Source organism: Elephantulus edwardii, unplaced genomic scaffold (genome assembly GCF_000299155.1).
Source record: "Elephantulus edwardii isolate Elephantulus edwardi_28Jun2011 unplaced genomic scaffold, EleEdw1.0 scaffold00054, whole genome shotgun sequence".
Lineage (NCBI taxonomy): Eukaryota > Metazoa > Chordata > Mammalia > Macroscelidea > Macroscelididae > Elephantulus > Elephantulus edwardii.
In genome coordinates, this window is record NW_006399804.1 from 9566732 (window position 1) to 9589061 (window position 22330).

A 22330-nucleotide genomic window follows, 5' to 3' on the forward strand; every position below is an offset into this window, starting at 1 on the left:
AGTTATAAACAGCTTAACAGATTTCTTCTTTGTTATATTTAATACTTCTGACTCGACAGTACTCAACAACAACTAGTAAAGAGATTAGGCCAGTATAAATTCACGTTACTATGTTAAGAGATAATTTGTTAAATGTTCAATTGGGTCCTATTTTTATGAATTACTGGCCTACATGTATCCCATACTGTCACATTAAAATCTATCAGCAGCTGTTAGTGACACTGTGTGTTTAGGTTGAATTCACCCTAACAAAAGTGTTCTTTTGACATCACCTTTGAATGACTTAATATCTCTTCGACCATGTATCACATTCTTCATTTATTTCTTCACAGTAAAACCAATGAGCTTTTGCTTCCCAATAATTCCCCCCAAATGGTTAAACTATGGCAGTGGTATACACACAGCAGGAGCTTGATTAATACCTGTTAAGTGACTAATGGTGTTGTTCTTAGGTGCCATCAAGTTGACTATGACTCAAACTGTGATCAACGGATCTGAATTCTGCTCTATCCTGTGGCATCCTCATTATCTCTGATATACAGGAGCCCATTGTTACAGTCATTGTACTTTTGGGTTACCAGTGCAAATCCTTATATCTAGGATAAGAATTCCACCCATAGCTGATGCTCCAGTGGGTTTTAAGAGGCAATAAATAACATGGAATGAGACTGTCAATCTTTCTCCCATGGAGCAGCTGGTGAATTTGGACCATATACCTTTGAACCATGTACCAATTCCTTACCACTACATCACCAGAGCTCCTTATCCATTCAACAATAATGACTATTAATATTCACAAGCCATGAAATTGCATCACAACTCATTTTACTTTTCTCTGTATAATCTCTACTAGAAATTATGAAGCTAAAGTAAATAAAATACAAGTACTACACTAGTTGTGTATCATAGGACCAAGTCTAGATCAGTTATTTTAACATCACATAGTCTCTCAGACTTAAAATTGAAGAAGTTGGCCACTTGTTGAAGATATATGTGCCTTACTTTGGGCATGTTGTTAGGAATGGCCAGTCCTTGGAGAAGGACATTATGCTTGGGAAGGTGCAGAGTTGATGAAGAAGAAGTAGACCTTCAACAAGATGAATTGATACAGTGACTGTAACAATGGGCTCAAGTATATAGGAGATGGTGAGGTTAGCGCAAGACAAAGCAAAGTTAAAAAAAAATAGGGTCACTATGAGTCGTGGTTGACTCAACTGCACAAAACAAATCATTACTAATATAAATAACTGACTAAAAGATCTGTAAGGTACCCTAGGCATTAAGTAGTCTTTTTAGCTTGTTTCACAGATCCAGAGACTGGTTCTGAAACAAATGGAAATTTTTTCAATATCCCAAAATTAGAGCGTGCTTATTATCATTATTTTAGTCTACTGACCTTCCAATGTGATGTTGACTGGCTTAAGGAAAAGAAGAAAGCTAAAAAGGAGCAAACATTTTAAGCTGTAGGACGAAGTGATTTATTTATTATTTTTTTTCACATACCTTGTTTCCTCCCTACAGATTAAAAAAGGTTCTGTCACTCACTTATTGCCATCGGGTTGGAACTGACTCATAGCTGACCTTCCAGTGGGTTTTCAGAGACTGTAAATCAAACAGGAGAGATTTCCCATCTTTCTCTTTCTGAGCAGCAGGTCGATTCAAACGTCCTACATTGGATTGGCAATGCAACTCCTTGCCCACTAGTTCGCCAGAGCTCCCTCTAAATCTCTCTACAGGAGGGTTACTAGAGTGCTTACTTTGTAGTTATCTTTTTGTGATTTGCAGAATTTAGGAGTCGAAATCAGCTTGAAGGGAAACAGGTAGTATCTATGAGAAAGGAGCCCTCATGGTGCAGTGGTTAATCACGTAGCTGACAATAAAAATGCTGGTGGTTTGAATCCACTAACAACTCTTTTGGAGAAAAGAGATGGCAATCTGCTTCTGAAAGCAGTTTGGGAAACTCTTTTGGCCAGCTCTACTGTGCCCCATAGGCTCGCTGGGTCGGAATTGACTTGACAACGAACAGTAATAGCACTAATGTAAGTTAATCCTAGTTGCACGATGGTAAGAACTTGACTGCTAACTGAAATGAGGCCCGTTTGAATCCACCAATAGCTACAAGACAGAAGGACCTTGCAAACTGTTGCAATAGAGATTAGAGCTTGAGAAAATCTAACAAGCACTCCTATTCATTTACATATGGTCACCATGAGTCAGAATTGGCTTGATGGCACACAGTAAATGGTTAAGTACTTATCTACTAATAGAAAAAGTTGAAGACTTGAATCAACCAAAAGGCATCTCAGTAGAAAGGCCTGGAAATCTACTTCTGAACAATCAGCCATTGAAAACTGTCTGGAGCACACTTCTCCTCTGACTGCTCTGACACACATGGGATCCTAATGAGTTGGACTCAACTCCACAACAAACGGTTTAATTCTGATTTCCATTGGCGTTAACATTTTAATTCAATTGCATATATTTGTGTCTTTATCAATCCATCTACTCTTCCTTCCATCCAAATGTTAAATGTGTGTGTGAGAGAATACTAAAGGTCATTTGGTCCATCCATTTTGTTACCAATCAAAAGAATAAAGCCCAGAACAAAATAAGAATTTACACTTGAAAATAATCTTAAGACCCACTATCCCTTGAAACATATAGTAGTACTGCAGTTAGAAAGAGAAGCATGAACTACTAAAAGGAAATTCAAAGTACCCAACACAAGATAATCGTAATTTGCTCCTTTCAATAGAAACATGGATTTTCAGAATATGTTGTATGCCAGCCACATCATATCTTAATGCTTATATAAATCATAAACCAATCACATATCGGAATAATAGAAGCCAAGTCTTATATAGTAAAATGGTCACCTCTTAGAATTCAAGTGCCCTCTCAGGTAGTAAAGCAGCTCAATTAGACGTTATTTCCTCTTTTCTAAATCTTATGGCTCCTTCACTGAGATAACAGTATACCTATTTTCAAGTCACATGACATCTATACTTATTTAAACCTAAAATGGGATAATTATTCCAAATTATTGTTTCAAGGAATAATATCGCTTACCCACATACCTAGGTGGTTGGGGAGGCGCCTTCACATCCCTTGGTATGAGGTTATAAATGCTCTCAGAAAAGCATCTTGGATCCATGGCCACCAAATGGCTTTTTAAAACTATTACCAACTTTTTTGCGCACAACTCTAACTCTGTATCTTTACTCTCTCCCCTTTTCTTTCTTACTCCTTTGTCTTCTTAAAGAATCAGGGCTTCTTTAACACAATTCCCCTTTGAGTTTCCGTTTAATTGCCCTCTCGAGATACAAAAGAAAATACTATTCCTCTAAGACTTTCAGTGTTGTTGACGATGCGGTTGCTGTGGAAACCGATACTAGGCGACAGGGAAGTGAAAGGCTAGGTTTCCTTCTCTTTCCCTGCAAAGCCTTTTTCAGGGGTTCAATATGGAAACCACTGTTTACATGTGGCTTTGAAAATAGTGCAGTCGTACATGGTAGCCACTTAAAAAATTTGCCCTTTTCTTTCTCTTATCTGGACAAGACTTTTTATAAAGATAGGCAGCAAGCACAGCCAGCGCGCAGGCGTCATGCGAGAAGACCCTTGTGCGCAGGCCCACAAGCGAGTCTGCACCAGCGTGGAGCGCACGACGCAGACGCCCCGCCAGAGTGGAGAGCGAGTGAGAGGTGGGAGGAGCCAGAAGCATCTAGACGCTGAAGTGGGTGGGGTGGGGATGGAGCAGGGAAGCAGAGGGATTTGCATGGTGGAGAGATGGGAGCGGGGAGAGAGTGGGCGTGGCGACCATTTCTGAGGCCCACGCTCGCGCAGGCGCATCGACAACAACAAGGGGGTGGGGCGAGCCTAGAGAAGCCTACGGGTTGGGGCCTTGGGCGAACCTGGGCGAGAGCTGGAGCTGCGAGTCTCCGTCTCCCGAGGCGGTACTGGTGGCTCCTGGACTCTCCTTCTCATTTCCTTTACTTTCCCCTCGTCTTCTCAATGTGATTTCCTTGGTGAGTTATTTGAGGAGAAAGAAAATGAACTGTAGAAATCAGTCCTTTCTCATCGCATGCCTCTCCCTTTTCGTTTCTTAACCTTTCCCGCTACTCAGTGTAGTCCTCTTTCTATGTCCGCACTCGTTTTTACTGGTGCTTCGGACTCCGGCACCCCTAACCTCTCCCCACCAACCCCGCGCCCCAGGCCAGCCCTGCCCTGCCCGCCACCTGTGGGAGTGGAACCCGCGCCCGGTTGTTTATCGTCCACCTGTCGCTCCCAGGTGCCCTGGGTGCTGCTTTTCTTCAAAGGCTTGCAAGTGTCCTGTTTCTTTGTGAGCACCCCTAAAGAGAGGAGTTGTTTAAATGGACCCTTGAATTTGGGCCCATTTTTTTGTGTCCCATTTGGAAAAATTATAGCTGTGCATATTGTGCAATTGACCAACCATGAATATATGACTGCTGAATAAGACTATTGACAGGAACAAAATCTAAAAGGACATTTCTTCTGGCACTTTGAAAGACATTTTGGTAATATGACATGGGGAGGGGAGCAGAGATTGGTAGTTCTTTCAAAGGTCCCACTGCCCAGAGGAAGTAGAGATGCTAGAGGAGGAGGGAAGAAAAAAAAAATTCGTTTGTGTTCTCTCTACAGCCTAGGCATTTGAAGCATGGTGATGGTTGGGTGAACTTTGTTGCTACTTAAAGTCTTTGCTGAGTGTGTAGGGTCTTCGTGAATTTGAACAGGTTAAAAGAAATGTTAGGGTTTTAAAAAATTACCCAGCTGATTATATATATATATATATTTGTATTTATATTTATTTATTTATTTTAGGCAAGTGTTTAACAAATATTTCAAATGAATGACGTAGTGGTGATGAGATTCCTGTTGTCACATCATCTTGTAAACATTTTATGTGTTCATTTTGGTTTTTGCTGATCATGTGTAGGGGTAAATCCTTTGGGGAACTTCGTTCACTGTACTTATTAAGATTTATAGTAAGGATACAAAAGTCTAACATTAGTGAAGTGGATAGTCACTGGCAAAAGCCTGTTGTTGTTGTTGTTATGTGCCGTCATCTATAGCGACCGAATGAACAAAAGTCCTTGCACCTGTTCTGTAACTATTGTCTTTTCTCCAAGTTCATAGAGTTTCCAGAGGATGTTTTTTAGGAACTGGATGGCACTCCTGCTTCCAAGCCTGTCTCAGTCTAGGAGCTCTGTCCTAATTAAAAGGCACACTTTGGGAAAGTGTATTTATGTTTAATAGTGTTCAAGAGGGTAAAACATGATTTCTCCAGTTCCTAAACACCATCTGACCATAGCTAATTTTAATTTCTGACATTACTGAAATACAGTAACGTCACTGATGTCAGTGTTTGCTATGCTTTAAAAATAATAGGATTTTTTAAATATCATTTCACTTTAATGTGCTAATAGTTATGACGAAATTGTTAAATTATTTGAAAAGGAACTTTTTTCTTCAAGTGAATATACAAAATTGCTTGAGATTTCTGCTTACGGTAACTATATAAATTTCAGAATACAAATTCCAGCGTTTTCTGTACTATTTACTGAAGCAGATTGCTAAATCTTTCTTCCCCATCTCTGCCAGGTGGGCTCAAAGTCAGTACCTTTAGGTTAGTGTTAGGTACTATTGAGTGCACTTGCTAGGTGCTTTGAGGATAAACGACTGTCACCCACAAGCCTTTTCTGTAGATAGCTGATCTGTAATTCCACTTACCATTTGAAAGTGTATTTATAAGAAATATATTTTTATTTCAATAATTTCCTCAAAAAGGCAGTTGTCTTCAGGGAAATGCCTGTCTGCCATCATATGAATCAAGGGCAGACAAACTTCCCATAAGGGGCTAAATAATATTTTAGGCTTTGCATGTCAGAGGGGCTCAGTCACAGCTTAACTATACCATTGTAGTGAAAAGCAGCCATAGGTAATACATACATGACTATACACTCATAAATAAATGAGTGCATAGTTGTGTTTCAAGGCAAGTGTACCAAAAAAAAAGGGGGGGGTGGGATGGGCTGGATTTGGTCTTTGGGCTGTAGTTTGCACTAACTCCTGTATAACTCTGTTATACACAGGTGGTTTTGTTGATTTGTGTGTGGTGTGGTTTTGTTTTTTGTTTTTTGTTTTCCTGTTAACTAACATTTCATTTAAAGTGGACATAAGATAATTGGGTGGGAAATAGATTCTTACTCAAGAAGTCTTTTTTACATTTTTCCCCCCAAAGTCAGAGAATTGGAAAGGCCACTCAAAATTCCCTTTGAATAAAATGCTCAAGACTGTTAGAGACTATCTGATAACAGAAGATTGACAACTGAGAAGGCTTAGTTTACCTTGCTGCAAAGATAAAGGGAAAAGTTAGTGATGGACTTGTAAAGTTACGTATTTGATTTTAAGAACCCTGGAATTTTGGGTGGCACTAAAGGATGACAGAAGAAGAATTGATGCCTTTGAGTTGTGGTGCTGGTGAAAAGTATTGAACATATTGTGGACTGCCAAGAGAACGAACACGACTGTCTTGGAGAGGGTGAAACCAAGCTGCTTCTTGGAGGCAAGGATTTTGAACCTCTGTCTCGCACACATTGGTCATGTTGCCACGAGGGACCAGTCTTTAGAGAGGGAGATCTGAGGAGAAGACGACCCAGAATGAGTTGGATTGATACTATCACTAGGGTATTGAAAAGTGTGTCAGAGACAGTGAGATTGCCTCAGAGCAGAATTCACAGCTATTGTGCATAGGGTCACTATGAGTCATAGTCAGCTTGATGGTACATAGAGTGTGTGCTCCCATCATCCCCCAGCTCTGCATTTCCTGAGTAATAGTGATAATTTAAGGGCTGTTTGAGAGAACGTCAGTAGTGAGAAGCAGTAGAGTTGTCTCTCAATTATTTTATGTCTTCTTACATTTGCAGTTTTTGTTACTTCATGGAAAATTATTTGTTACTGTGAAAAAACAACAACGAACAAACCAATTTTAAGGGTTTTTTTCAAAACCTTAGAATCTTTCTTCATAATATAATGGCCTAGAGTTAGTCATTCTTCTAAGAAATTTTGAATAGAGGTTGAATTAATTTAAGATGACAGGCCTAATCGTGATGTAAATTTTCTTCTTTAATTTCACTGAAGTATAGCCAGTTTTCATAATGAAATCTTTTTAACTGCTATGTCTGATATTTTCTTTTGGAAGAATATAAATAGTCTTTCATGCAAAGTAATTTTGGCTAAATAGAGTTTTCACTCTATTCTCATGATGATTTGAAAACTACATAATCTCATAATAGAATTGAAAATTTCTTTTTGACCAACGGCAAGATGCTGTGCTGCAATCCCGCAGGCATATGTACCGTTTGAATCTACTGGTGCTCAACAGAAGGAGGGGTAATCTCCTCCCATGCAGTTAATGGCCTCTGAAAACTTGCCAGAGGTTCAGCTATGAGTTGTTTCGATTCGATGGTACACAACAACAGTATAAATAAAAGTGAACATTGGGTGGAGTGATTTCAGCTAATTATAATCCAACGGTATACTTCAGAAAACATAATAATTATCTGGAGACAAAGGTGCGTCTGATACAGGCCATGGTCTTCGCAATCACCTGTTATGCATCAGAGAGTTGGACAATGACCAAGGAGGATAGAAGGAGAACTGATGCCTTTGAACTGTGGTGCTGGAGAAGAGTATTGAGAATACCACGGACTGCTAGGAAAACAAACAGATTTGTCCTGGAAAGGGTTAAACCGGGTGGCTCCTTGGAGGCAAGGATTCTGAGGCTCCGTCTAACTTACTTTGGACATGTAGTGAGGAGAGACCGGTCCTTAGAGAGGGACATCATGCTTGGGAGGGTGGAGGGATGGCGCAGGAGAGGAAGGCCCTCTATGAGGTGGATTGATTCAGTGACTGGGATAATTGGGATGGGAGTGTCAGAGACAGTGTGATTGGCACAGGACAGAGCAGAGTTTAGGGCTGTTGTACATAGGGTCGCTATGAGTCGCAGGCGACTCGATGGCACATAACAACAACAACCCCAATCAAACCCACAGCCAATTCCTAATCTTAATGGTCCTATTAACTCATTGCCATGGAGTCAGAATCAACTCACAGCTGACCTTCCATTGGGTTTCCAAGACTGTGAATCACACAAGAAGAGATGTCCCATCTATCTTTCTTGGACCTGCTGTTATATTTGAACTGCAAGAGAGATGGAGCCTTTAAGTTAGTAGCATAATGAATATGCTACCGTCTAGGCCACCAGAGCGTCCCAGTGACCCTACAGATCAGGGTGTAACTTCCATGTAGGGCTCCTGAGGCTGTAGTCTTTACAGAAGCTGACTATCACACATTTCTTCCTTGGAGCAGCTGGTGTGTCCAAATTACTGACTTTTAGGAGCCAATGTTTAACTACAGTGCCATGAGGGCTCCTTCATTATAAAGGAATTGTGGAAAATGAGAAAGTGTAACTGAAATATCCTGCTGTTGGACTTGCTGTACAAAATATATCTGAGAACGCTAATAGTGAAACCGTAAACGAGATCTTTAACAGAATATTAAAAAGTTAACAGAAATGCTTTAAGTACTGTTTTTGTTTACTTATTCTATGTGACTTCCATTTAATTTGAAATAATCTTGTCCTTTAAGAAAAATTGCTCTCTTTATGACTATTGCAATGATAATGAAATATTAAATGAAAAAATCTAATGACTGAATTAAAGAAAAATGTGTATTTTAAATAAAAACCTCAAATTACCATACATATGCTATGATAATTATTCCATCTTCTTTTGCCCTTAGTTTTGCTTAAGCTGATTTTGAGGGCTTAAAATTAATTTATGGTTAAATGATACAAAATGAAATTTAGTATGTAGCTGAAAATAGAATTCATCTTTATTTTTCTTTGAAAGTTACAATACCTGCTGCTGTTACCACTTAAAAACTTTCTTCTCTCAGCTTTAAAAAGAGTTTTATGGAAAAATAGTATTGATACAGGATTAATAAATTGAAACATAATGGCTTAATACATTTAAGTAATCTACTTTTAACTTACCCAAAGTTATTTGTAGAGACAAATAATATTGAAAAATGAAACTGTATAGAGAAGACAAAAGATAAATGAAATTTTTATAAAGTGAAGTTAAAATACAAAGTATTTGGTGAACTATTTTTGGTGATGTTAAGCATTTTATTCACCAACAGAAGTGGAAAGTAAGAGTTTTTAAAAGCTTCAGAGTTCCAGGGAGCTCTGGTGGCCTAGTGGCAAGACACTGCACTGTAATCCCAGAGGTATGCGGTTCAAATCCACCAGATGCCCTGCTGGAGAAGGAGGGGGCAATCTCCTCCTGTACCAGTAGATCTGATTTGACAGTACATGTAAAAAATAATACAATAAAAATGAAAAAAAAAGCTTCACAGTTCCTAAAACAAACCAATTACTCAGAAAATGTACAGTTTTTATTACTACACAGATGAGAAAGAGATTGCTGCATTGGAGATTCAAAAAGTAAACAGTCTAGAGTTACAAGCAAAAGCCTTCTGAACAGGAGTTTATATAGAGTGCTCAGATAAGCTAGTTTGAAAGGACACAGTAATAGAACACACTTCAATTTAAAAAATTACCACCACCGTTCAGGTGTGCATTTGGTTTTTGGTTTCTGGTCTTTGGTTTACTCCAGGGAAAGGATTAGACAGTGTACAGCAAAACTGTTCTCAATTCATGGGTGCTTTATTTTCTCTGAAGGTTCATAAAACAAACCAAACTCTATGAAGAGAATACTAGCCTGTGCCTAGTTATTCTGATTACTTTATGTATTTTTATAGCTCATTGTCATTGATTAATATTAATATATATTATTAGTCTTATGTCAGTTGTATGAGGAATGTGTTGAATGACTCATTTAAGTAATTTCAGAGGTGCTTAAGTGGCAGATGCTTCATTTGGATTTTTATAATATTAAAAATCATACAATGATTGAACCAGATGAAACAACTTGAAAGAATAATTCAGACACATTTCATAGCCTTTTTATACTGTTTTATGTATTATTAAACATATTGTTAAAACATTATTACAGATAGCATTGTAAAGGATTTGTATTTGTTTTTATGAGGTTATATTGTCTTTCATATTGCTTGATGACAGAAATACTTTCAGTATGCAAATAAAATTATTTTCTGTAAGACTTATACATGTCATAGTCTGGTAGACGGAACTTTGTGTTGCTTACTTAAAGGTAGCACCTCTGTCAGTTCTAAACTCTTCATGGTTGTACAGGACAATGCTGGCAGTCACATATAGTGCGATTTACAGCCTCCCAAAAACCTGCTGAGGGGTCTACTATGAGTCCCTTCCAACTCATTAACAATGGGTTCTTTATACATTTTTATAAAAAGTATGTCTTAGTCTTTGTCTTTTTTTTAAAATAGTTTGTGTACAGAATTTGTATATATTGTGTTTCACATGCTCCTTCATTCACATTGTGCTTCATATGAACATTCCCATACATTGTGTTTTGTAGAATTACCCACCATTGATTGATGCCCATGATTTGTAAAAACAGAAGGATAACTAGTAAGATGTGGGTAAAAGTCTAAAGGGAGAATGGGAAGAGGACAGAGAGGCTGGTGGGAGGTGGGGAATCACAGAGTCACAGAGTTTGGTGGACAGTGGAAGGCGGAATTAGCATAGATCTAGTGGGGACCTGGCTTAGGCTTTTTGTAATAGATTTAAGAAAACACAAAGAAGGTTCAATTCATTATTCTTTCTGTACTTTAAAAATGTCAGATTTTTTTAAAAAGAACAGTTATGTGTGGAATTTAATGATACTGTAATGCAAATTTTATTAACTTTACATTTTTTCCATTATAGATTCCACTTTTTACAAAGATCAGTTTGCCCCAGAAACAGCAAACCTGCCATCTCTTCATCTAAGATTGATTCCTGTGTGTTACCTGTTCACAAGTCAGTAAGGAGTGAAGCACAAAACATCCAAACAACTGAAAATCCAAATGAGAAAATGACTACCTTCTCTGGACAGTTCTAGTTTTATTTGTAAGTTAAATCCAGCCAGATGAAAATATTTAAGTTTTTAGGTACAGGCCAGTTTATGTAACAGAGATAATTATAGTCGGAAATGACTTGACGTTTTCAAGTACATTACTGCCCTCCGTGGGGAGTTATATTGATAACCCAAAGGTCTTGCCCCTCTGGCTGTTTGAATCCATATGTGGATCCATGGGAGAGATATGAGCAATCTCCTGTGTGTCATTTACAACCTCAGAAACCCAATGGAGGGTCATTCATGAGTCAGTTTTGACTCTACAGCAATGAATGAAGGAGTGGACATTTAATATAGCTTAATGGCATGTTGGTTCTACTGTAGCACATCTGATAAGTCCCACAGCACATCTGTAAAGCTACTTCTGTTAATTTAACTGGACACAGGCATTTACTAATTTGCATTTATAATAGTTAAAATTTTTACTTGTCTTTTTTTTTTTTGGTGGTGGTGTCTGTTTCCAAAGATGGGGATAGGTATAAAATGGGGAATTACAGATATTCTTTGAGTATCAGACTGGGATAATCGGGATAGGAGTGTCAGAGACAGTGAGATTGGCACAGGACAGAGCAGAGTATAGGGCTGTTGTACATAGGGTCGCTATGAGTCGCAAGCGACTCGACTGGCACATAACAACAACACAACAATTAAAAACATTCCTGAGGTTTTTGGCTACCACTTTAAAGTCTGGCTGGAATTTGAGTTAAATCCCTTCATGGTGATGTTCATAGGATCAGACACAAAAGCATTAGTCCTTTGCAGATGAGGTTAATGATACATAGTTGTTGACTGTGTTGCTGATGAATCAAGTTTTCTTAACTATTTGGTATGCTTTTCTTTAGTTTTTTTTTAAGGCCTTTAGTACCAAAAATATTTATGAATAATTTGTAATAGGATATATAGAGAAGATATAAAAAGGTCATATCTTTGCTTTATTGATTAGAAAGTTATTTAATGAAACATAAAATATGTCATTTCACTTTTGTTTCTTTAGTTTCTAGTGAGTTCTTCAGTGAAGAGATTTATGAATAGCATCCTAGTTTTTAAGATTTTCAATTAAAATTAAATGTATAAAGACTCTTGTACAGCTATTTAAAGTAATAAATGGTACTGAAACATCAGGTAATCCTCACTTTTATGTGTAAGAAACTAGTAAACCATGGGACCATAAAAGGGGAAAAAATATGGTTTGACTTGGTATTATTTTTCCCTATAAAATGAAGCTGTGATATAAAATCTTATTAAAATTTTCTATTGTTTATACTGTTTTCATGTGCTGTTGTGTTGGAACTAACTCATAGTTGACCCTCCTATGGATTTTTGGAGGCTGTAAGTTGCATAGCAGGAGATTGCTCATCTTTGTCTCCACTGGAGCCATTAGTAGATTTGAACCCTCTGCCTTTGGGTTGGCAGCGCAACTCCATATCCTTTAGGTCACCAGCACTATAAATTATTGTTTAAGTTAAACAGTTTTTAAAGTTTGATTTTCAGTGTCTTGAGATTTGAAAAGATCATAAAAGAATAATACATGCAATATATGAGAATTTGAATTAGAATACTTTATAAATGTCCTACAAATTTGGAATATTTTAAAACAAGTTGTTTATTGTTTGCATGATTATATTCAGTCCTGTCAGGGTTTTGATAGTCTGTTGACATTCCTAACCAAATGTCTTTTTTTTTGTTTTTATGTTTTGTAAAGGACTAAAGCCAAGTTGGCTTGGGCAGAAAAGTGAAAAGACAATGCTCTACTTTAACCGATGTCAACATCTGAAACAAATAACACAGAGATGTTTTTCTAGTGTACATGTGAAATCAAATAAGCATGTACGGCTAATTCTTTCAAGAACATTTGCACTTGCAGAATTAAGGAAGTCATGGCACTCAACCCACACTCTTATTGGAGACAAAAATATTATCCTGATGGGACCTCCTGGTGCTGGGAAAACAACAGTAGGCAGAATAATAGGTCAGAAACTAAGTTGTTGTGTCATAGATGTGGATGATGATATCCTTGAAAAAACTTGGAATATGAGTGTGTCTGAAAAATTACAGGATGTTGGTAATGAGCAATTTTTAGAAGAGGAAGGAAAAGCTGTGTTAAACTTCTCTGCATCTGGAAGTGTGATTTCCCTTACTGGGTCCAATCCAATGCATGATGCTAGCATGTGGCATCTGAAGAAAAGTGGAATAATCGTTTACTTGGATGTACCTCTAATAGATATAATTAATCGTCTGAAATCAATGAAGATAAATAGAATTGTAGGTCAGAATTCTGAAACACCTATGAGAGACTTACTTACATTTAGAAGACAGTATTATAAGAAGTGGTACGATACTCGTGTTTTTTGTGAAAGTGGAGCTTCTCCAGAAGAGGTAGCCAACAAAGTAATTAATGCCATTAAAAGATACCAAGATGTGAATTCAGAAACATTCATTTCCACAAGACATATTTGGCCTAATGACTGTAAACAGAAGAATTCATCCAAATTTTTTAGTGAAGCTGTAATCGAAGGATTAGCTTCTGATGGTGGACTTTTTGTTCCTGAAAACGAGTTTCCAAAATTAAGCTGTGGTGAGTGGAAAAGCCTAGTAGGAGCAACCTATATAGAAAGAGCACAAATAATATTGGAAAGGTGTATCCATCCTACTGACATACCTGCTGCCAAATTAGGAGAAATGATTGAAACTGCTTATGCAAAAAACTTTGCCTGCTCCAAAATTGCCCCAGTCAGGCATCTTTCAGGCAACCAGTTCATCCTGGAATTGTTTTATGGACCAACAGGATCATTTAAAGATCTGTCTTTACAGCTTATGCCTCATCTCTTTGCACACTGTATTCCACCAAATTGTAATTATATGATACTTGTAGCAACTTCAGGAGACACAGGTAGTGCAGTCTTAAATGGTTTTAGTCATCTTAATAACAATGACAAGAAAAGAATAGCTGTGGTAACATTTTTTCCTGAGAATGGGATAAGTGATTTTCAAAAGGCACAAATAATTGGCAGTCAAAAAGAAAATGGATGGGCAGTGGGTGTCAAGTCAGATTTTGATTTTTGCCAGACAGCTGTAAAAAGAATTTTCAAAGATTCTGATTTTAATGGCTTTCTTGTCATTGAATATGGAACAATCTTAAGTTCAGCTAATTCTATAAACTGGGGCCGACTACTTCCTCAGGTCGTTTATCATGCTTCCGCCTATCTTGATCTTGTTAGTCAAGGATTTATTTCTTTTGGAAACCCAGTAGATGTCTGTATCCCCACAGGAAACTTTGGCAACATATTAGCAGCAATGTATGCCAAAATGATGGGAATCCCTATTCGAAAATTTATTTGTGCTTCTAATCAGAACCATGTTTTGACTGACTTCATAAAAACAGGACTGTATGATCTAAGGGAAAGGAAATTAGCACAAACATTTTCACCAGCAATAGATATTCTCAAATCTTCAAACCTGGAACGGCATTTACACTTGATGGCTAATAAAGATGGACAATTGATGACAAAGTTATTTAGTCAGTTAGAAGAGCAGCATCACTTCCAGATAGAAAAGATTCTAGTAGAGAAGCTTCAGCAGGATTTTGTGGCCGACTGGTGCTCTGAGAAAGACTGCCTGGAAGCTATTAACTCCACCTACAATGCCTCAGGGTATATTTTGGACCCACATACCGCTATTGCAAAAGTGGTTGCAGATAGAATGCAAGACAAAACTTGCCCAGTGATTATCTCATCTACAGCTCATTATTCAAAGTTTGCACCTGCTATCATGCAGGCTTTAAAGATTGAAGAAATCAACCAAACTTCATCAGGTCAGCTTTATTTACTTAGTTCATACAATGCATTACCTCCACCACATAGGGCTTTATTAGCGAGAACAAAGCAGCAAGAGAAGATGGGCTATGAGGTTTGTGCAGCTGATGTGAATGTCTTAAAAAATCATGTAGAAAGACTAATACAAAATCAGTTCATGTGAAAGTTTTCCGAGTCAGATATTACCCTTTTTGATGATATGCTTGCAATAATAAATATTTCAAAAGTTGATTTGGAGTATGATAACAATTTGTTTCTTGAGAAGATTTATCACATACATACACCTATATGTATCTTTTATCAGTTTAATTTCAGTAGTCTAATCTTTAGAACTGAACATTGTACCTGCACATGATCCTTAGAAAAATAATCTAGGAGGAGCAAAATGTAGCATAGTGCGTGCATCCTTGTGTTTTGCTTTGTGCTGATTAGAACTGTATAAATTTCCTCTCCCTCACCCTTGCTTTTAAGTGAGACAAATGGTATCTATTAATGATTTAAGGTATAAATGATTTGTTGTTGGAAGTGAAAATATCTGCACACAGCTGTAAGTATATTGAACCATATACCAGTTCTCAGTTAACTAGAAAGTTACCATACAAAATGGCTAATTTGTATGGAGGAACCTGAAATCCCATTGCCATTTAGTTGATTCTGAAACTCCATAGGGTTTTAAGGCTATAAAAATCTTCAAGGAAGCAGACGGTCTCATTTTCTCCCCCTCCCATTGAGTGGTTGGTGGGTTTGAACCACCAACCTTCTGGGGAGCAGCCAAGCCCTAATGCTGTAACCACTGTACCACCAGGGCCTCTTAAGGAAGATGCTAATATAGTAAGATTAAAACCAGTGTTTTTAACCCTCAAGCTCCATTAAGGAGCTCTGGTGGCATACTTCATAGGAAGTTGCTCTGCTCACCCTAAGTCAGTGTTTCTCTGGAAGTTCCAATCCAGTAGCTCCAAAGGAGAAGGATGGGCAAGCTCCTTTCAAGCGATTTATAGTTTCCCAGAAACCCACTTGAGCATCACCTGGGAGTCTGTTTTTAACTTACTGGAAATTATTTTTTTTTTTAAATAACACTCCATTTTAACCTACAATAAGTTATACAATAAGTTATTGCCCCACACAGTCCAAATTAGGTAAGTGTTCTGAGCTCCTCTTTGGATGTTTATTATTACAGTGATAAAATTTGAAATGCAAAACACGTTTTAAACCAGAATGTAATAATAGGAGCTCTGCTGGTGCAAGATAATCAGCTGCTAACCAGAAGGGTTAGCACTCCACATTAGAAAAATATGACAGTTTGCTTCCATTAGAATTTCTTTCCTGGAACCGCTCAGGGACAATACTTTGCCCTAGAGGGTTGTGAAACTAAAACCCACTGCCATCAGGCCATTCGTGGCTAGAAGAAACTGCCGATTTTTCTCCTGTAAAGCAGTTGATAGATTTGAACTACCAATATTCCGGTTGACATTACACCTTATGCCACCAGGGCTTATATAGTTGCTGACTTAGTCAAACCTCATACCAAACTCACTGCTCTTGAATTGATTCTCTTTCATGGTGACCCTGCAAGAGAGCACAGAACTACATCACAAGGCTTTCAGGGCAGCAAACAAGCAATGTGCCACATCTTTCTTGTGCAGTAGGCTTCATCTACCAACCTTTCAGTTATCAGTTGGTTGCTTTAATTACAGCACCACAAAGGGTGCTTTAAAATTTAAAAACATTTGTTCCTTGCTTTGTTCCATAGGACCATGTTTATACAATAAAAAAAAAAGTCACTAACCTATTTTGATAAATTCTAGCTTTTGTTATCTTTGGATTGGAAGCAATAAGTTTTCATAACTAATAGAATTTCTTGGTATTAGATAAGAAATGTTAACCGTACAATAAAAGAAAGATCTTAAAAAATGAGGAGTATTTGAATAATCTTAATAGAAGTATAGACAAAAGTTTTTCTGTGTAGAGTCCATTCCTACATGTTTTCTGTTGTCTCTTGTCAGTGGATGTCCTTTTTTACAGCTGTAATTTCAAGAGATACTATATTTTATTACTATTCCTTTGTATTAATAATATATTTAATACAGCTTGTATCTATGAATTTAGGGAATATTTTATTTCTAAATTAAAGATTGTCATTGAAGGTCTTTTACATGTACTGGACTGCTCTCAACCACAAGATGGCATTCCTAACATAGTTTGTCTTTGTTGATAACATTTCTGCTTTATTTTCTAGAAGAACTAAAAATACACTGAAAGTTGTAATGATGACATTTTTGATGGTTTTAAGGGATAGGAACAATTTCTTTTAAAATATTTAAAAAATTAAACCTATTATATATTAACATGGGGTGTGTGACTTACCTTGTAAAAGGTAAGTTTTAAAACCAAAAATTGAAGACCACGCAGTTGTAAAAAAGAAAATATCCTATTTTAAATTTGTATATCTTTGTCACTGCATCATTGACTTTTAAAGGTATTTCTTTCTATATGTTATCTTTGTAGAGTATGCATATAATGTTCACTATATGCATAAGAATGCACTATTTTTGTAAAATTGAGGGGTGGTAAAAACATTAAAAAACTTACATTATTTCTGTCAAGATCTGTAGTTAAGTAGACAGCACATGAAAATCAGGTCGTATGACACAAATATTATAAGATTGTGTGTGATTGAGTGAAAATGAATGATAACAGCTAGATGTGAAAGAAAAAAAGGATTACCATGCAATAGAAAAACAATAGAAAAACTTCACAGGGAAGGTAGAACTTAAGTCTTGAGGCAGGTGCCTAGGTATGAAGGAAGAGGAAATGGATTCTAGGTAAAGAGGCAAGAAAAATAAGAAGGAGCTCTGGTTGCCTAGTGACAGGAAGCTGTGCTGTATTCCCAAAGGTGCAAAGTTCCTTCTCTGCTGGAGAAGGAGGGGCAATCTTGTGCAAGTCAGATCTGAATCAACAGAACACAACAAATAAGGTAACATGATATACCCAAATCCACTTGTGCATATCTGTGATCAGTTTAACACTGTCCAAAACAGTTATTTACTTTCTGTGCTTCCCCCCCCCCCAAGAAAAAACCATAAAAAAAAATCCATGCTGGGCCTTCACTTTGACCTAATAGTCTTGCCTCATTGAAGGTGAACAAGCTATCAAATATGACCTACCTCAATTTCCAGTACAAATACATAAATCTGATGTACTAGTTTGTGTCCATTTCTCTATGGCTGAATCAGGTTTCAAAGGTTGATCTTGCTAGGGGTGGTTTATGTGCTCTGCCCTTCAGCCTACTCAGAGAATTACCTTCATGAGTTATCTGTTTCTTGAACTCTCCTTCTAATGGAACCTTTCTTACAGCATATAGATGCTCATATTTAATGTCTTTTAAAAAATCTTTGAATACCCACATTGTTCCTGCCCCATCCACTCTTTATTTCTTTATAATCCATTTAAGATGGAAAGTTTCCATTTAAGAGTCATCTACATTTGGTTGTTTATACTTTACCTCATTTTTTCCAGAATATAGAAAATAGAAGTACACCCTAAAGATGAATAGTAAAACAAAAGCCTATGTACTTATCCTTAGGCTCAACCATAGAACATGACCTACTACTTTGTTACCCACTGTGGCTCCTCTTTGATTACACTGCTCTCTTTCCTATCTAAATTTTCTGTTAATCATCCCTTGTTTCTCTCTATAATTTTGCATTGTTTAGTTTTGGCTCTTTTTGAATTTTGTATTATTGAAATAATGTAGGTTTTCTTCCATGTCTTCCTTACTTTACTCATTTAATATTCATTCATGCATATGAGAGAGGCAACAAGTCACCAATTTTTATTACTCTGCGGGGAGCTCTTGTGGTCTAATGAATAAAGTTCTATGCTACCAACTCAAAGGCAGTTCAAATCTGCCCAGTGCTCCTCAGGAGAAAGGTAGGAAGTCTCCTTTACCACCTCTAAAAGCCTGCTAGAAGTTCAGCTATGAGTGGGTTCCAACTCTGCCGGCAGCAATGAATTAGATTAGTTATGGTCCTTCATTGCATGGATAATACAATTAACTTATCAGTTGATGGACATTGCCTAATTTCTGTAAATTCTTTCATCCAGTAGAAATACTTTTTTAAAACTGTGTTCAAGGGCACTGAGTACAGACTCCTAAATATTTGTGATTTTTCCTCATTAGGAAAAAATGTAAAGTTTTCATATAAAAGTAGTTTTACATATCTTGGAATTATTAAAGTAAAAATGTATGCTGTAATTATAAGGTGAAAAATTGTTATCCATTTTTAGTCTATGGTTTTATCATTTCTAGTTTCCAATATCATTGAGATTATAGTCTAAATACAGAGAATTTAGAATAATTCATAGAAAAAAGAAACTAGAGATTTAAAAATTATGTATTGATGGAAATTTTAAAATATATTTCCATGAAAATAGATTTTGGAAGGCAATAACTTATTTTGTATAAGTCTTTCATTAGATTTTAATAACAATTCACTTTCAGAAACTTACATTGATAAATACTGCTTCTATCTGTTATATCTTATTCATTTATAAAGAGCTAATAATTAAGACTATTTGATGTTAGTAAAAATTAACAAAGGTGTTGGTTTTTTGTGGACCTCAAACCGTTGCATAATTGTATTGGTTTGGTTTCCTTTTTATTCAGGTATCTGAATAAAATCTACCTATGAAAGAGTTATTTGTGTGGCCCTTATCTGTGGTGAGTTCCCTGTGCATGCCAGCCACTAAAATGATTAGTTTTATCTCTCTTAAACTAAGCTAAAACAAGTAAATTCATCTGATACACATCCCCCCCCAAAAAAAAATCAGAGCCAAGAAAGTTACCAATGTTTTGGAAATGGGACATATCAAAGTTAAAGTTATGTTGTCAAGCCCAAGGACGGTGATTTTAATCTGCGGTCCTCAGGCCTGGCTTAAGTTGTTTTTTTGTCAGACATTCTTCTAGGTGGTATAGCACTGGTTTGTACATTGCTGTACAGAGGTAACTCGTGATTGCTGTGATGCTAAACACTGTGACACTGATGTGCCAAATGTGATAATGGTTATCCATGGTAGACAGTGTTTGGTGAAGCTTCCCAATTAAAACAAGCTTGGAAGGAGGAGTGGCATCCAATTCCGAAATACTTGCCCCCGAAAACTCTATGAATGGTGCTCAGATCTTTCGTTCATAGGGTCACTATGAGTTATCTACGACTCAACACCACTTAACAACAACAACATACATATACTGAGGTATGGCAGTACTCTGGTTAATTGACACTATTTTTATCAAAGTCTTGTCATAGAAAGTTGCATTGTTTAGCTATTTTTCTTTATAAACTAGATTCAATCTCTGAATTATTAATAATATTTTTATCTAATTAAGAATAACCATTGCTTTGAGAAGTTAGTATATTTCATGTTGCAGATGTAGCACTACTATTTTTTAGGTTATAACCTTAAAATTTATTAATATTTTAGTGACCTACAAAAGGTGGATTTGTTAATTGAAGATAAAGTTCCATTTATAAATATTAAAGGAGTTTATAATTTTAAGTTAATATAAAATGAATTACCTTTAATTATCATATTTGATAATGAATACTAAAATGAATCCTTTAATGTCATCTTACTCAGTAGTCTTGTTGTTATGTGCCATCAAGTTGTCTGTGACTCATAGCAACCCTATATACAACAGTTCTGAAGCCTGCTCTGTTCTGAGCCAGTCTCACTGACTGACACACCTACCCCCATTGTGCTTGTTACTATATCAGTCTATCTCATCCAGGGTCTTCCTCTCCCGTGCTGTCCCTCTACCCTTCCAAGGATGATGTCCTTCTCCAAGGATCAGTCCCCCCTGGCCACATGCCCAAAGTATGTGAGACAGAGCTTTAAAATCCTAGTCTCCAAAGAGAAACTTGGTTTCACCCTAAGAGAGATCTATTTGTTTTCTTTGTGGTCCATGGTATGTTAAAGACTATAGAAAGGTCCAATTCAGTGGTCTTATGAAGTCTTTAAAAAAGTGAATCCATTATGACTGGTTTTCCAAATTGGAATCTTTGCAGTGGGTGGGTAGTGCAAAATCCATGAGAAATTCTGAAATAAGAGAAAAGTCTCTGGGAACTATGTTGAAAAATTAGAAGTATCTTCTTAAACAACAAGACATCTTCTTAGAGCTATGTAATTAAAATCCAAATGGCATATTTTATTCTAATCAATATATGTAGTAGTTTTACTTCAGATTAAACTGGTTTTACTTGGATTTATGGAGATGTTAAAATTTATAACTGCAAACCTAATTTCTGTTGAGAAGAATAGGGATTTCCAGATTATATAATCATGCACATACAAAAACTATACCTAGACCAAGAAGTTGTTGTCTGAACAGAGCAAGGACACGATGCCTGCTTTAAAACAAATAAAGGTGTGCATTAGGGCTGCATCCTTTCCCCATACCTATTAAGTTTGTATATTGAGCAAATAATTTGAAAGGCTGGACTTTAGGAAGCGGAACATGACATCAGGATCAGAGGAAGATTCATCAACAACCTGCATTTCACAGATGACACAACCTTGCTTGCTGAAAGTAAATAGGATTTGAACATTTGCTGCAAAAGAGCAAAGATTAATGCCTTCAATATAGATTACATCTCAAATTATCAAGAAGATAAAAATCATCAACACTGGACCAATAGGCATGATTATGATAGCTAGAGAGAAGATTGAAGTTGTCAACAATTTCTTGTTACTTGCATCCACAACCAGTGCCCTTGGTACCAGCAGTATAGAAATCAAAACACATGTTGCACTGGTAAAGTCTGATGTCAAGGACTTTCCCAAAATATAAAGGAGCAGTAAAGTCAATTTAAAGACTAAGGTGTACCTGATTCAGACCATGATCTTTTCAAATACTTGCTATGCTGAGAGCTGGACACTGACTAAGGATGACAGAAAAGGAACTGATGCCATTTAGTTGTGGTGCTGAAGAAGAGTACTTAATATCCCATGGACTTCCAGAAGAACAAACTGTAATGTTTTGGTGAAAGTGTAGCCAGACTCCTCCTTGGAGCCAAGGATGACAAGGTTTCACTTCACATACTTTGGGCATGTTGTTAGGAAGTGTATTTCCTAGAAAGAGACTTCATGCTTGAAAAGATGGAGGGTCAGTGAAGAAGAGGAAGATCCTCAACCAGATGGATCCCATGACTACAGCAATGTGCTCATGTGTGTCAGAGATTGTGAGGATGGCACAAAATAGGACAGGGTTTGGAGCTGTTTCTCATAGAGTTGAGTTGTATTCTTCTTGATGGCACCAAACAACAGTGAAAACAAACCACCAATAGACTCTCTTTTGAAGCTATCTAAAACATTGTTTAAGGTGAATAGTACATGTTCTGGATTTGTACTTCGTTGTAGTTTATTATTATTTTCATATGC

The 22330-nt window shown here is 36.9% G+C and overlaps 2 protein-coding genes across 2 annotated transcripts in view; one reads left to right on the forward strand and one right to left on the reverse strand.

The window, feature by feature from the left end:
* Positions 1 to 3157, reverse strand: part of ENKUR (enkurin, TRPC channel interacting protein) — a 54773-nt gene extending 51616 nt beyond the window's left edge. Inside the window, exon 1 of the mRNA XM_006887064.1 lies at positions 3078 to 3157. Coding sequence (XP_006887126.1) covers positions 3078 to 3154 — 77 coding nt within the window. The 5' untranslated portion in view covers positions 3155 to 3157. The remainder of the gene's footprint in view (positions 1 to 3077) is intronic.
* A 9632-nt stretch (positions 3158 to 12789) lies between these two features.
* On the forward strand, positions 12790 to 15130 carry THNSL1 (threonine synthase-like 1 (S. cerevisiae)). Its single transcript, XM_006887065.1, has one exon. It carries the CDS (start codon positions 12825 to 12827, stop codon positions 15054 to 15056), a length of 2232 nt encoding a protein of 743 aa, XP_006887127.1. The 5' UTR covers positions 12790 to 12824; the 3' UTR covers positions 15057 to 15130.
* Positions 15131 to 22330: the final 7200 nt, after the last annotated feature.